The sequence below is a fragment of the Bos indicus x Bos taurus genome, chromosome 16 (genome assembly GCF_003369695.1).
Source record: "Bos indicus x Bos taurus breed Angus x Brahman F1 hybrid chromosome 16, Bos_hybrid_MaternalHap_v2.0, whole genome shotgun sequence".
In the NCBI taxonomy this organism is placed as follows: Eukaryota; Metazoa; Chordata; class Mammalia; order Artiodactyla; family Bovidae; genus Bos; species Bos indicus x Bos taurus.
The window spans coordinates 41,356,053-41,369,176 of NC_040091.1; the positions used below are offsets into that span (position 1 = coordinate 41,356,053).

Sequence of the window (13,124 nt, forward strand, 5' to 3'; positions counted from 1 at the left end):
AAGGAACCAGCTCACCGAGCTGAGTCCCCCCACCCCCACACCTGCTCCCACCCCTGCACTCCTGGAGCTAGCCAGGGAGCAAGGAAACCTGTTATTTGATTTCTTTCCCTCCAACTCTAGTGGAGGTCCCAATAAAGGCTTATTTGAACTTCTTATCTGGCATCTTATCAATTTCTGTTGATAAGGAGAGTGAAAACCCTGGTCAGTAACAGTCCCTGCCCTGGTTGAGGCCCTAATTTAGCTAACTGTTGAGTGAAGATAATGCAACCTAACAGTACTTATTGAGCATCTACTGTGTGCCAGGCACCCTTATAAATTCTTGAAAGTGAAAGTCACTCAGTCGTGTCTGACTCTGCGACCCCATGGACTATACAGTCCGTGGAATTCTCCAGGCCAGAATACTGGAGTGGGTAGACTTTCGATTCTCCAAGGGAATCTTCCCAACCCAGGGTTCGAACCCAGGTCTTTTGCATTGCAGGCGGATTCTTGACCAGCTGAGCCACTATAAATTCTTAGGCTTTATCCAATGTCAGTAAAGCTCTGGGCAGTGGGAAAAACAGCAGTAAATACTGCCTGTGGTGGCACTGCTGACCCAGCAAGAGGTGTAGGCAAGAGCTGCCCAAGAAACCTGCATGCCTCACTCCCCAGCTGGTGGCCAGGCCTCCAGAGGAAGCCAGTAGTACTGGAGGGCTGCTGGAGTGTGGGGGTCAGCAGCTCTTCCAACGGTCTGTCCAAGGACCCTCATTCTTCGAAGTCTGGCTCCTGAAATGTCAACCCCTCTCTGTACCTTGGACAGAGCCATACAAGTTGTACCTTCTGCAGGTCAGAGGCAGGACCTCCCATGAAGTTTGCCATTTTCCCCCAGAAAACACAGGGCACATGTTGGGCTGGGAATACCTTTTATTTGGCCACATGCAGCAGGGGTAAGACCAGAGCACAGCTCTCTTTCCAGCATGAGGGAGAGGTGGGAATGTGGGCAGACAGGGTGGGGAGGTCCTGGGAATGGTAGTTCTGAGGGTAGGGTGGGGGCCTGGAATGCTCTCCAAGCTACAGAAAGCATGGTCTAGGCATGGAGGTGGACAGGTGGTTCTGGAAAACCCCTATCCTACTCATTCAGGGTTCACATATCCCAGTTCTCAGGGACCAGTCCTGGCACCCACCACCCCCCTGCCCTGGCTTACCCTGCACAGAATTCCAGGGGGGTCTTTTGGAGAGCCCTGCCCCCACTTAATACCTATGTGGCTTCTGGGGCTTCCCTGACAGTGAAGACTATCTAGACCTGGCCAGGACCCCACCCCACTGGGCCTGACTATCTCAGACCAGGCCTGAGCCTCTGGGCCAAAGCCACCTCCCTGAGTAGGGGCACAGAGTGAGAGAGTTTGAGGGTGGTAGAGAAGGGGGCAGAGGATGGGCCAGCAGAACCCTCTTTCCACTCCTAGACCTGTCTGAGCTACACGGTCACCTCCCAGCATCTGTACTACATAGGGCAGTCACAGGCTTTCTGGAAATCCTGACCCTGCTCTGAGGGCTCTCAAAGAAGACAGTGAGAAAATGGCCCAGGGAGAGAAGGTAGACACACAGATCTGGGTTACCAGCAGAGCTTGGAGACCCTCCCTCAGAGGTGACAGGGGGAGGAGCCTGGGGGAATGACCTGTACCTCCCTAACTTCAGGGGCCCCATCATTCAGACTGAGACCCCTGGCAGAGAACTAGCTACCCATAACATATGAAGGCTGCACAAAGAGGCTCCACAAAGTGGCAATTGGGGAGTTGGGGGCAAAGATAAACTAGGAAGTCTGGGGGAGCCTGGCCTCCACCTCCCTTTCCCAAGCCCAGCCCTTCTCTGACAGCAGTTTTTCAGTTGGGATTAGGTGGCTGGGGGCTCGGGGGTGTCATGGCAGTGGGGGCCCAATGGTGATGCTGCTGTTGGTGACCCTCGGGCCGTACCAGCCGGCCCAGTAGTGAGTGTCCACGCCGCCGTGCTGAAACCAGATATAGCGGACGCCAGGCGGATAGTTGGAGAAAGTGTGGGAGACCTGGTGGGGGGGGGCGGCAGGGGAGGTAAGGAGAGTGGTCAGGAGAGTTGACCCCGAGGGTGGTACTGCCTGAGGGGATGATGGGGCCAGGATGGGCTGAGGGCTTAGTGCTTGACCCAGAGTCAGGAGAATGGAATTTGAGTCCTTACTCTGATTTTGGGCAGACTGCCTCCCTTGTCTATGCCTCAATTTCCTCATCTGTAAAATGAAGCAGAATCTTGCCAGATCCACTCCATGGGCTTATGTAAGTGCAGCTCAAAGGAACTGAAGGAAACTTTGCAAGCTGCCAAAAGATGTCCAGTCATCACTGAGCACACGTGGCTATTTAAGTTAAAATTAATTAGTGTTAGATAAAATTAAAAATTCAGTTCCTCAGCTACACTACAAACTGGCTCTTACTAAGCTTTAAGTTGTTGCGTGTGGCTCTGGGCTATCAAACTGGACAGGGCAGACAGACCGTTTCTGTCACTGCAGAAAGTTCTACTGGAGATCACTGGTCTAGATCAGGAGTTAGGAAACTGGTCTAGGGGCCCACTACCTGGTTTTATAAATAAAGTTTTATTGGAACACAGCCATGCCCATTTGCTAAAGCTGCTTTCATGACAATGGCAGAGCTGATGAGCTGAGTAGTTGAGACAGAGACAATACAGCCTGCAAAGCTTAAACTATTTGTATCTGGCCTTTTAAGAAAAAGATCACTGAACCCTGACCTAGATAATAGTTATAACTGGTAGTAATTAGTAGTAGTCAACCTTTTTGAACATATCTTTACCAGCATCATTTCATTGAAGTCTTTTAAAGGTCAGAGCAGCCAAAGCCTAGGTCAGAAGCAGTGGAACTGGGATCTGAACCCAGGCCTGTGTGACTGCGGTCTCAGCCTTGGACAGTGTGCTCCTGTCCCCTTCCCGACTCACACACCTCCCTCCACTTGGCATCGCTCTTCTGCTGGATCATTGCTGGGTCTGGCTGGAAGGTCCCCAGAGGTGCGTGTGCTGACGACAGGAGCTGAACACACAGCTGGTACTTGGACCCGCAGTCTGGCCTGGCTGCGAACCTGCAGGCAGAGGGAGGCCCCATTAGGGCCTTGGAAATGGAGGGCAGGGTGGGGGTGGGGCACCTGAGTGGCAGGCTCCCCGCCCAAGGCCCCGCCCCAGGCACTCACCAGTCTTTGACCTCGATATCTGGCCGTGTGGTGTCCATCAGCTCCTCCCAGTACCCTTCGGCCTTGAGATCCACCACCTGGGACTTGAGGCAGGTGCTGGGGGTGGGTGGAGGGGTGGGAGGGGCTGGGGCTCGCTACCAGGGCCCTCTAGGGCTAGGCCTGCCCTTCCCAGAGCAGGAGTCCTCAAGGTGCAGTGACTTGGGCTTCCCCCGCCTCCCCGAGACCCCATGGATCTTACTAATAAGAAGTCACGAAGTATTTCTTGACCTGGTCATTGGGGAATTCCTTCCTCTGGTCTTTGGAGAGATCTTCCACCTTCCACTCGTCACCTCCATTCACGTCCAGGCTCCAGAATTCAAACCCCTCTGGCGTAAAAGCAGAGTTCACATCAAAGGGAGGCCCCCTAGTGGTCAGCGCCCAAGGGCCCCTTGCTTCCAGCATTTCTCCCTGGATTTCAGCAGCTGCCCTCAAGCCCACAGCTGGGGAACCCTGCATATCCAGTGTGCCAGGCGCCACCATGACTGACTTCTACTGGGAATCCTGACAGTGGGAATGACCAGATGACTTCTGTTAGGGAATGCTCTGACGCCAGGCAGATCTGGATCTAGTCCCAGCTCTACCAATACTGGATTCTATGACCTTATGCAAGCTGCTTTCTCTGAGCCTTGGTTTCATCCTCTGTAAACTGGGGTCAGGTCAGAGACTGGAAAAGTCTTTCCACAAAGTGTCAGGTTTTGTGGGCTACATATTGACTATCACATAAAACCTTAGAAATTCTTCTTAGCTCCTGGGCCAGATTTGGCCTATGGACCATGGTATGTCAACTGCTGGTCAAGAACATAGCTGTTGGGGAGTCAAGTGAGGAGGCATCTGAAAGTTCTGGACAGCTTTGGGTGGTTTTATTATTTCACTCCAGAATTTGACCACATAATGGAGAATGAGGTTCTCATCCCATCCCAGTGTCTAATTAATCAGTTACAACACAGCAACAGAAAGGGGGGCCTCTGGATGACCACAGAAGTCATGTTTCGCCTGCGGTTGGAATGTGTTGGAAAGAAGATTGGATCTCTCCCTCTTTCATGAGCAAAGTCCCCTTTGTCCTCTGGGACACTCCTAGTAGGTTTAATCCTGGAGTCTGGGAACCAGGCCAAGAAAATATGGTTCTGACTTCTGGGTCTTGTGTCCTGGGCACACTTAGTTCCAACTGGCCAACATTCCTTCTCCTCAGAAAGGTCACTGAGTAATAGAGTGGAATAGGAAATGCCACTGTTGGCCTCAGTTTTCCCATCTGAAAGATGGGTGCCTAACAGCACCTACCTCTTAGGATTACGGTGAGAGGATGAAAGGCATTAAGCCCCCTAAAGTGCCTGGCTGGCTCATAGTAAGTGCTTAATGAATGTTAGCTGACATCACAACAGTGTGTGTGTTTGGGGGCATGTCAGAGCCAGTCAGCATACCACCTTCGGCACATGGATTATGCAGGAGGTTCCTGCGGAGGCTGCGGAGGAAGTAGAAGACCTTCCAGTCGGCCACGGGCTGGTCCCAGTCCTCAGTGATGAAGCCCTCGAGCAGGCACTTGCGCTTCCAGAGGGTCACGAGGTCGATGAGGTCGCGCCAGAGGCTGCAGACCAGGCGGCAGCGCAGGAGCAGCTGGCGGGCGGGCACGTGTGTGAACAACTCGAGCAGGATATTCTCAGGCAGCTCGTTGATGTTCCCCACCGCCATAGCTCTCCTGTGGGCGTTGACAAGCTACACTGCAGACCTGGCCTCCTCCCGAAACCAGGTACTCGCAGCACCCTGTGGTGGAGGTTCTCCTCCCAGCTCTGCCACTGATTGTCTCAGGAAAGTCACCGGGCTTCTCTGAGCCTCAGTTTCCTGCTCTGTAAAATGGGGCTAGGAACAGTACTTACCTCCTGGAAAGCGTTCAAGGACCCCTCTCAGGAGAAGCTCAGTAAAAGGTGAGCTCTGGTTTGTTTTTTTTTTTTTTTTTTAACTGTCACCTCACAATAGCCCCTAGGGGAGGCGAAGGAGGCAGAAGAGGTGGTGTCTGCCCGAGGCCAAACGGACAGGAGCAGCGGAAAGGAGCCTGAGCCCTTTCTGAGTCTAGAGCCAGCCTTTTTCAATAGGCCAGTCTTTCGCCTGGAAATATGAACGCAAAGCCCCGCAGCCTGTCTGGCAAAACAGAGGAGGGGAAAGCATAATTGTCATTGTCTTCGACCGACGTCCAAAGGGCTCAAGCCACTTTTCCGAGACCACGGAGGAAATGACCTGCCTGGGTGAGACTGAAGAAGCGGTAGGCGAGGGCGAGCCGCCTTTCCTATACCCCCACCCCCATCCCCGTGGCTGGGCTCCAGGCCCAGGTGCCCTCGCGCGTCTTCGACTTCCCATCTCTCCTTGTGGCTTTCAAAGTCTAGGCTTGGACCCCTGCGCATCGATGGCGACCCCACTTGGGGCTCTCGCCCGCGCCGCCGCTCGAGGCCGCGCCGCGCAACCCAGCCGCCTGGGCCTTGTTCGCGCTGGGCCTCTCTCGGCACACTGAGGCGGGGCTCGGAACCGCCGAGGTCCCCGGCTCCCGGAACCCGCATCCTCGCCCCGGCGCTCCCCGCGCCAACTCCCACCGGTCACCTGCGCTCGGCCGCCGCTGTGCGATCCCGCTTGGCCGCCGGGGCTGAGCCTGCCTGGACCTGCAGTAGCGGTGGGTGCGGCCTCGCCTCCGCGGCCGACCAAGCCCCGCCCTGGCCCCGCCCCCGCAGCCCGCTCCGGGCCCTGCCGCTTGGGGAGCGTCAGGCTTGGGACGCGCCCCTCACCGATGTAGGAAAATTACCTGGGGTGGCGCTGGTCGGCGGGGGGGGGCGGGCGGTGCCAGGAGGAGCTTCTGTTCTCTTCCTCCGCCTGGGCCGCGCACCCCGCACCCTCCGCGTGAGCCAGACTCTACCCGCCCCCGCACCGCCTCCTCCGAGCAGTCACCCCAGGAGGGCGCTGGGAGACGCCCGGAATGGGCTCCCCCTCCTCCTACATTAAAAAACAAAAACAAAACCCGACCTTTCCAGGCCTCCTGGGTCCGCCAAGGAACCGAGAGCCTCCGGCCTCTAGCCGATCGCTCCGGACTGCAGGGCGTCCCGGCGCGGGGCCAAACGCTGGGCGGGGGCGGAGGCGGGGGCCTTTAAAAGGCTCAGTCCGCCGGGACCCGACTCAGACGCGGGCAGCGCCTTGACTCGCCGCCGCCGCGGGACTCGGACAGCCCCGCAGCGCTCCGGGTCCTCCTCTCGCGAACGCCCTCCGCAACGATGGACGGAGACGGTGACCCAGGTAGCCGCCGCCACTGGATCCACTCTCTCAGTCCAGGAGGGGTGACCGGGGCAGGCGGGCGAATGCTACGGAGAGGGGGCATCAGAGAGCGAGGGGGCCCCCCAGACCCAGAGCGGCAAACTTTCACCCAAGCGGAGCCCTTGAGACAGTCTCTAAGGAGCACAGCCTTCTGTCTGATATCTTGATGTACAGAGGCCTTGAGAGATGACAGGCAAAGGGAGGACTCCTGGGTCCCATTTAATCCGCAGATATCATAGGAGTGATCCATGTTCCTTCCTCCTCCTGGTTTCTTGAGGGTCTAATTGGACCGGGGTCTGGGACCCATCTGCCATGGAAGAGGCCACAAGCCTTTTTATTCCATCAGCTTTTTGCATTTGCCAACTCTGGGCCGTGAGTTGTCTGAATCCCCACGAATTTCTTGGGGTTACTGGCCTCTCCCTACCTTATCCAAGCCTTCCTCCTGGGATCCCTTGTCTGGAGGGGCTATCCTCATTTGGTTGGCTGGATGCCCAGTGGGCACCAGGCCAGTGGTGAGAGAGTTCAGGCATCAGCTCTAGCTGATGCTTAGAGTCCTTTGAGACTGCCCAGTCATCTTGTCTGGCACCAAAGACCCCCTCCTCATCTCTAGGACTTCCCGCTGGGCCTGGAGGGGGTGCTTGCTGAGTCAGGGTAGAAACAAGACCTGCCCATTCCCAGATTCCCTCACCCCTTTGTCATCAGGCCCATCTGAGAGGCCATTGCTTGGGGGAGACAATGGGTAACAGTGATGCTCACTAGGCTGGCTGAGTTGCCCTGCCCCCTAGCCTCTAGCCTGAGTTGCCTCTAGCCCTGAAAATCCTACCTCCTTCAGCTCTTGCTCCCAATCCATGGCCCCCTTGCCACACCTTTCATAGGACCCAGAATGGGTTCCTGCTTTTTCCCAGGGCCCAGCTATTCCCCGGACTCAAGGGCCCAATCCAAGTGAGTGAATAAGCCTCGGAGGCAGTTTCCAGGACCCAGATAACTTTCCGAAGGCAACAATGTGGGGAGTTGTATTTGCTCCAGAGGGGGTGGGGGGCCTGTAATCAGATCTGAGGCCTTGAGTGCCAGGCCTGGGGCCAGGAGAGGGGACTGGGCGAGGTGCACCTTTCTGGGGAGCATCAGGTGTCCACCAGGGCCAGGGCAGGGCAGGGCAGGGGGAGGGGTAGAGAGGTGAGGACACTGGGCCCAGCTCCCTGGAGAGCCGTGGGCAGCAGGGCAGGCAGGTGACATGGCTTCAGGGCAGGCATTTTCCTCTCCGCCATCCCCACAGTTCTATGGTGTGACTTGGGAGAGGCCAGTAAGCCTCTCTGGGCCTCAGTTTCCTCCTGGCCAGAGGGGTGGGTAAAGCACCATATCATAAAGATGTGGCAAAAAAGAAAAAAAAAAAAAGCTAATAATGAAGGGAACTGTGCTAACTAATAAGATCCACTGAATAAGATATACTGAGGACTCTCTGTGTACTCTGGGCTCTGAAGAGGTAATCCCTGATTCGGCTCTCAGGGGTCTGACTGGGGTTTAGGGGTGGGGAATGCTGCATGTGAGGAGGTGAAGGACCTGGCCAGGTCCTGGCAACCCCTAGCCTTGGGTCTGGGCCCTACCTGTTCCTCCCATGGTGCCTGGCCTGTTTTCACCACTGCCCTGGCTTTCCAGGGCCCAGCCCTTAAGGAACCCTCCCCACCCCTTCCTATGTCTGGAGCAATGGCCTCCCCTATCACTCAGAGTGGCTCCATCTCCTCCCTACCGTCTCCAGGGACACTGGGCACACAGTATCTGCTTATTCAAGGCGTGAATGGCCCAGCTGAGGCCAGCCAGGATCCAAGAGACAGTTCAGCCCACAGCTCCTGACATGGGTCCCTATCATAATTTAGAATGCCCTTGCCCACTCCTCAGTGGAGGTGATCATCAGTACCATCTGAATGCCTTGGCACAGGGATTATTCCTATTTTATAGACAAGGGAGCTGAGGACCAGGGATAGGAAAAGGAGTGAAGAAACCCTCCTTCCCAAGTACGTATTACATCTCCCTGTTTGACACACACACTGTCTTTTAAGGAGCCTCTCTCCCCCATCCCCAAGCCCCTGTTTCTTCTTCCCTTCAGGCCTCAGGTCCCTGTGTCCCCTGCCTGAATACCAGCATTGTGACCTTTGACAAGTCATTCCACACCTCTGAGCCTGAGCATTTTCACCTGTGAAATCAAAATTATAACTCCCACCTCCACGAATCATTTTCTCAAGGCTCTGGTGGTTAAAGGTAGCGCTGGAGCCTGACGATGTGCTCAGTTGCCTCAGTGATGTCTGATTCTTTTTGACCCCATGTGACCAGGCTCCTCTGTCCATGGGATTCTTCAGGCAAGAATACTGGAGTGGGTTGCCATGCCCTTCTCCAGGGGATCTTCCTGACCCACGGATGGAACTCACATCTCTTGTATCTCCTGCATTGGCAGGCGGGTTCTTTACCACTAGCATCACCTTGGAAGCCCCATTGCCTGGGTTCAAATTCAGGTTCCAGTCACTCATTTGCTGTGTGATCCTGGGTGGTTTCACCTTTCAGTGCCTCAGTTTCCTCATCAATGGAATGGGACGATAATACCGACAACCTTGAAGAGATGCTGTGATGATTTAAAGAGTAAATGCAATTTAAATGCTTAGAATGAAATAGGGCCTAACTGTTGGTAGTGTTAGTCGCTCAGTCACGTCCAACTCTGCAACCCCATGGACTGTAGGCCCTCAAGGCTCCTCAGTCCATGGAATTCTCCAAGCAAGAATACTGGAATAGGTAGCCATTCCTTTCTCCAGGGGATCTTCCTAACCCAGGAGGGGTTAGATAAAAGCTAGGAAGGGCGGAACTTCCAACAGTGAGGTGAGAGGACTTTGTAATAGGGGAGGTCCAGGAGGGCTCCTTTGAGGAGGTGACTGGAGCAGAGATCTCAGAGAGCTGTTCGGAGGGATAAGGGACTTCCATGTGTCAGAAATATCATCAGTTATTGCTCTCGGCTCAGGTATGTATGTGGTGTACTGGCCCTGCAAGGGAAACAGTCCTCTGAGGCCACTCTTCAGACCTGGGGCTGGTCGGTGGCCCTGGTCCCCTGGGCTTCCTCCACAAGGCCCTACTCTCGGGTCACGGAATCCGGCCCCAGTTGCGGACTGTCGGAGCGTGGGTGGAGGCGATGCCCTTCACATAGAGGTTGTGGGGCCCGGCGGGGGACAGTCGTGGGGAGTCTCAGCCGCACCCCCGCCCCGCCCACCCTCAGAGAGCGTGGGCCAGCCGGAGGAGGCAAGCCCAGAGGAGCAGCAGGAGGAGGCTTGCGCGGAGGAGGCGAACGGCGGGCAGGAGCGACCCGAGGACGACGGTGAGGAAGAGGCGGCATACCTGGACGAGCTGCCCGAGCCGCTGCTGCTGCGTGTGCTGGCCGAGTTGCCGGCTGCCCAGCTGGTGCAGGCCTGCCGCTTGGTGTGCCTGCGCTGGAAGGAGCTGGTGGACGGCGCCCCCCTGTGGCTGCTCAAATGCCAGCAGGAGGGTCTAGTGCCCCAGGACGGCCCCGAGGACGAGCGCGACCACTGGCAGCAGTTCTACTTCCTCAGCAAGAGGCGGCGCAACCTGCTGCGCAACCCGTGTGGGGAAGGTGAGGGGTCGCGCCCTGTCACCCTGGCCTTGGGAGCTCAGCTTCCCCTTCTATACAATGGGCCGTAACAAGGCCAGCTTGCTTTGAGCGGTAGATGAGATAAAGTGCTTGGCGCTGTGCCCAGCACAGAGTATCCCCAATACATACTGTAGTATTATCTTTCTGTCTTGCTCCCTGGGTTAGGTTTGGGGGGGTCCTCTTTCCTTGGGGATCCTTCCATCCCCGGGGACCTGGGGCAAGACAGGTTCCGCGGAAGACCCTCCCGAGAGCGTGAGAAAATCCGGGGGAAAACCAGAAGTGCTCACCGTTCCCACCTCCCTCTGCCCAACGTTCAAGGACCACATTTGCCCTCCCTCCACGATGGGGGCAAGAGCCAGTCTCCCCACACCCTCGCAGGGACTGGGTGGCCAGCATGGGGCTGTCGTGTTCCTACAGAGGACCTGGAGGGCTGGTGCGACGTGGAGCACGGTGGGGACGGCTGGAGGGTGGAGGAGCTGCCGGGAGACTGTGGGGTGGAATTCATCCATGATGAGAGCGTCAAGAAGTACTTCGCCTCCTCCTTCGAGTAAGAAGGGGGACGGATGGGAAGGGGAGGGGAGGAGCCTCCACTCCATCCTAACCCCCAGTCTCCCAGGTGGTGTCGCAAAGCGCAGATAATTGATCTGCAGGCTGAGGGCTACTGGGAGGAGCTACTGGACACCACTCAGCCGGCGATCGTGGTGAAGGACTGGTGAGCGGCCGGGGGGCTAGGGGAGTGGGGTCGAGGGCCAACTGGAACCGGCTACCCCGCTTCAGGGACCCCTGCCTCCCAACTCTAGAGGCTGCGACAACATGGGCCACGGGTTTTCAGGAGAAGGTGGAAATCTGCCTCCCCTCTTGAGTTTTAAAGGTTGACAAGCTTTTTTGGTTTTGTTTTTCAATATCCATCTGCGATCCAAACAAGAAGTTTCTCGGCAGGTTTGGTTTTGGTCCCAAAGTTCGGTCTGGCCCATCTGGGATTTAGTTATTGGGTTCGGACCTTGAGCGAGTCATTTTCTCTCTCCGTCCTCGGTTGCCTTATCTGTAAAATGGGGTCATTGGTAGTACCGGCCGGCAGGATTAATTTCCGTTAAGAGCTGGCCCCAGAGTACCTGCTCTGCAGGGCTGAAGCCTGCCCGGGGCGCTCGCTCTCTCCCTCGGGGTAGGTACTCTGGTCGCAGAGACGCCGGCTGCCTGTACGAGCTCACCGTGAAGCTGCTGTCGGAGCACGAGGACGTGCTGGCCGAGTTCAACAGCGGGCAGGTGGCAGTGCCGGCGGACAGCGACGACGGTGGCTGGATTGAGGTGAGCTCGGAGTCCGGAGGGTGGCGGGCGGGGCCTGGAGGCGAGGGGCGGGGCTTGTGGGCGGGGCTAGCCTTGACAGTAGGAGAGACCCGGAGCAGGGATGCTGCGCTGAAAAGTCCAGGGGACTAGAGGAGAGTCAGGGCGCCGGGGTAGGGGTGGCTGGGGGAGGCCCCAGGGCTCTGAGTCTGACCCTCTCCTAACTCCCCATCTCCAGATCTCCCACACCTTCACCGACTATGGGCCCGGCGTCCGCTTCGTCCGCTTCGAGCACGGGGGACAGGACTGCGTCTACTGGAAGGGCTGGTTTGGGGCCCGGGTGACCAACAGCAGCGTGTGGGTGGAGCCCTGAGTGACCTGTCCTCTAGCCTCTCCCAGCTGCCTTGGAAGGGCAGAGGCCCGGGATTAGATAGGCCTTAGTAGCATCCTCACCCTCCCCACCCCCTCGCACTCCTCTCTGTCCCATACTCTAAGCCCAGCCCCCACACAGGAAGAGAGAGGTTTTGCTGGTATATATTTGCATCCAGAAAATCAGATGGGTGAGGGTGTGGGTCTGCACTGGGCGGACCACTAAATCCCCTAGCACTTGTCCTCTAGCACAGTGCCTGCCACTGTGGGCGTTCAATAAATATTATTTGTCGGAGGAAGGAATGAATGAACAAATGGATGAATGAACCGCCCTCCCTTTGCTTAGTCTCTATCTCTTGAGGGCCTCTGGCCCAGGCTGGAAAAATACTTGGTGGGGTTCCAGCTGCTCTGGTTTCCAGGGGCCCTTGGGCGGGTGCAGAGCCAGCCGGGCCTGGACCTGCGGGACAAAGGCTGGGATTGTGAGGCCAAGGATGGGGAGCTGAGCCTGGCGCCTGACTGACACCCAAACTGCCCAGAAGCCAGAACAGGGCGTGTGTGGGGGCTCCCTTCCTGGCCTGTCTTGATCCCCTGCCCTGTTCCTTTCTGAAGGCAGGATGGTGAGTGAGGCAGCACCTAGTCTACGGTACCAGTTCTCTTGGGCCCACGATTAGTGCTAGTGGCTCAAGGTGGAAGACTGGGGGGAGGGTGACCAGGTGGGAGGCACAAGAAAAGTCAGCTTGGTGTCTCTCTTCAGTTCATACCCACTTCATGCTGTCTTCCTTGGCCTAGTATCGGATTGAACAGGAGTCATTAGCATCTAGTCTCATGGGTCATTTTCCAAGCCCTGCCCAAGGCCAGCCCCTGGCACTAGTTCAAAGGGAGAGGTGGAGGGAAGGATGTGTACCAGGCTCTGGGACAGGAACTCTTTTTCTGGCCTCCCCAGTAGCTCTCAAACCCAGCCTCCTCCCCAGGACTCTCAGCTGCTGGTCTTGGGGGTGGTTGAGGGTCTTGAGAAATCTGTTCTCTCCAAAAGGATGACCAATAAAATCTCCTTGCCCCTCCAGCTTTCCTTGATGCCACCTGCTGGCCAGTGGGCTTGCAGAGTTTAAACAGCAGCCTGCCTGCATTTGTTCTTTGGTTCATTTATTCACCCATGATTCCTAAAGTCCCAACCTGGGGCCAGGCCTAGTGCAGGGTCCTAAGGTTACAAGGTGGAGAAAGACAGTCCTTGTCCCTGGAAAAGTCAACTTCCTGGCCACATCGAGGATGGGCATATGGGGAAGGGCTATATCCTGTCTAATGGTGGA

General features: G+C 56.6%; 2 protein-coding genes across 9 annotated transcripts; one reads left to right on the plus strand and one right to left on the minus strand.

Annotated features, from left to right (window-relative positions):
• Nucleotides 1-882: 882 nt before the first annotated feature.
• Nucleotides 883-6,103, minus strand: LOC113906569 (F-box only protein 44). Of its 8 annotated transcripts, none has more exons than XR_003514924.1 (7): nt 5,823-5,903; nt 4,655-4,929; nt 3,465-3,562; nt 3,198-3,293; nt 2,954-3,089; nt 2,185-2,356; nt 1,945-2,035 (listed from the first exon to the last, which is right to left on the minus strand). XR_003514924.1 is itself a non-coding variant. In XM_027564898.1 (6 exons), the coding sequence occupies exons 2-6, from the start codon at nt 4,920-4,922 to the stop codon at nt 1,857-1,859; spliced, it is 777 nt and encodes a 258-aa protein (XP_027420699.1). In that variant the 5' UTR covers nt 4,923-4,929; nt 6,022-6,103; the 3' UTR covers nt 883-1,856. The 8 variants fall into 8 exon arrangements, 6 of the variants coding, with proteins under 6 accessions (XP_027420699.1, XP_027420700.1, XP_027420702.1 ...); XR_003514923.1 differs by having other exon boundaries at nt 3,436-3,562; XM_027564898.1 differs by lacking the exons at nt 2,185-2,356; nt 5,823-5,903 and adding an exon at nt 6,022-6,103 and having other exon boundaries at nt 883-2,035.
• FBXO2 (F-box protein 2) lies at nt 6,094-12,880 on the plus strand. Its single transcript, XM_027564887.1, has 6 exons — nt 6,094-6,506; nt 9,778-10,149; nt 10,585-10,714; nt 10,784-10,879; nt 11,334-11,472; nt 11,687-12,880. The coding sequence occupies exons 1-6, from the start codon at nt 6,485-6,487 to the stop codon at nt 11,819-11,821; spliced, it is 894 nt and encodes a 297-aa protein (XP_027420688.1). The 5' UTR covers nt 6,094-6,484; the 3' UTR covers nt 11,822-12,880.
• Nucleotides 12,881-13,124: the final 244 nt, after the last annotated feature.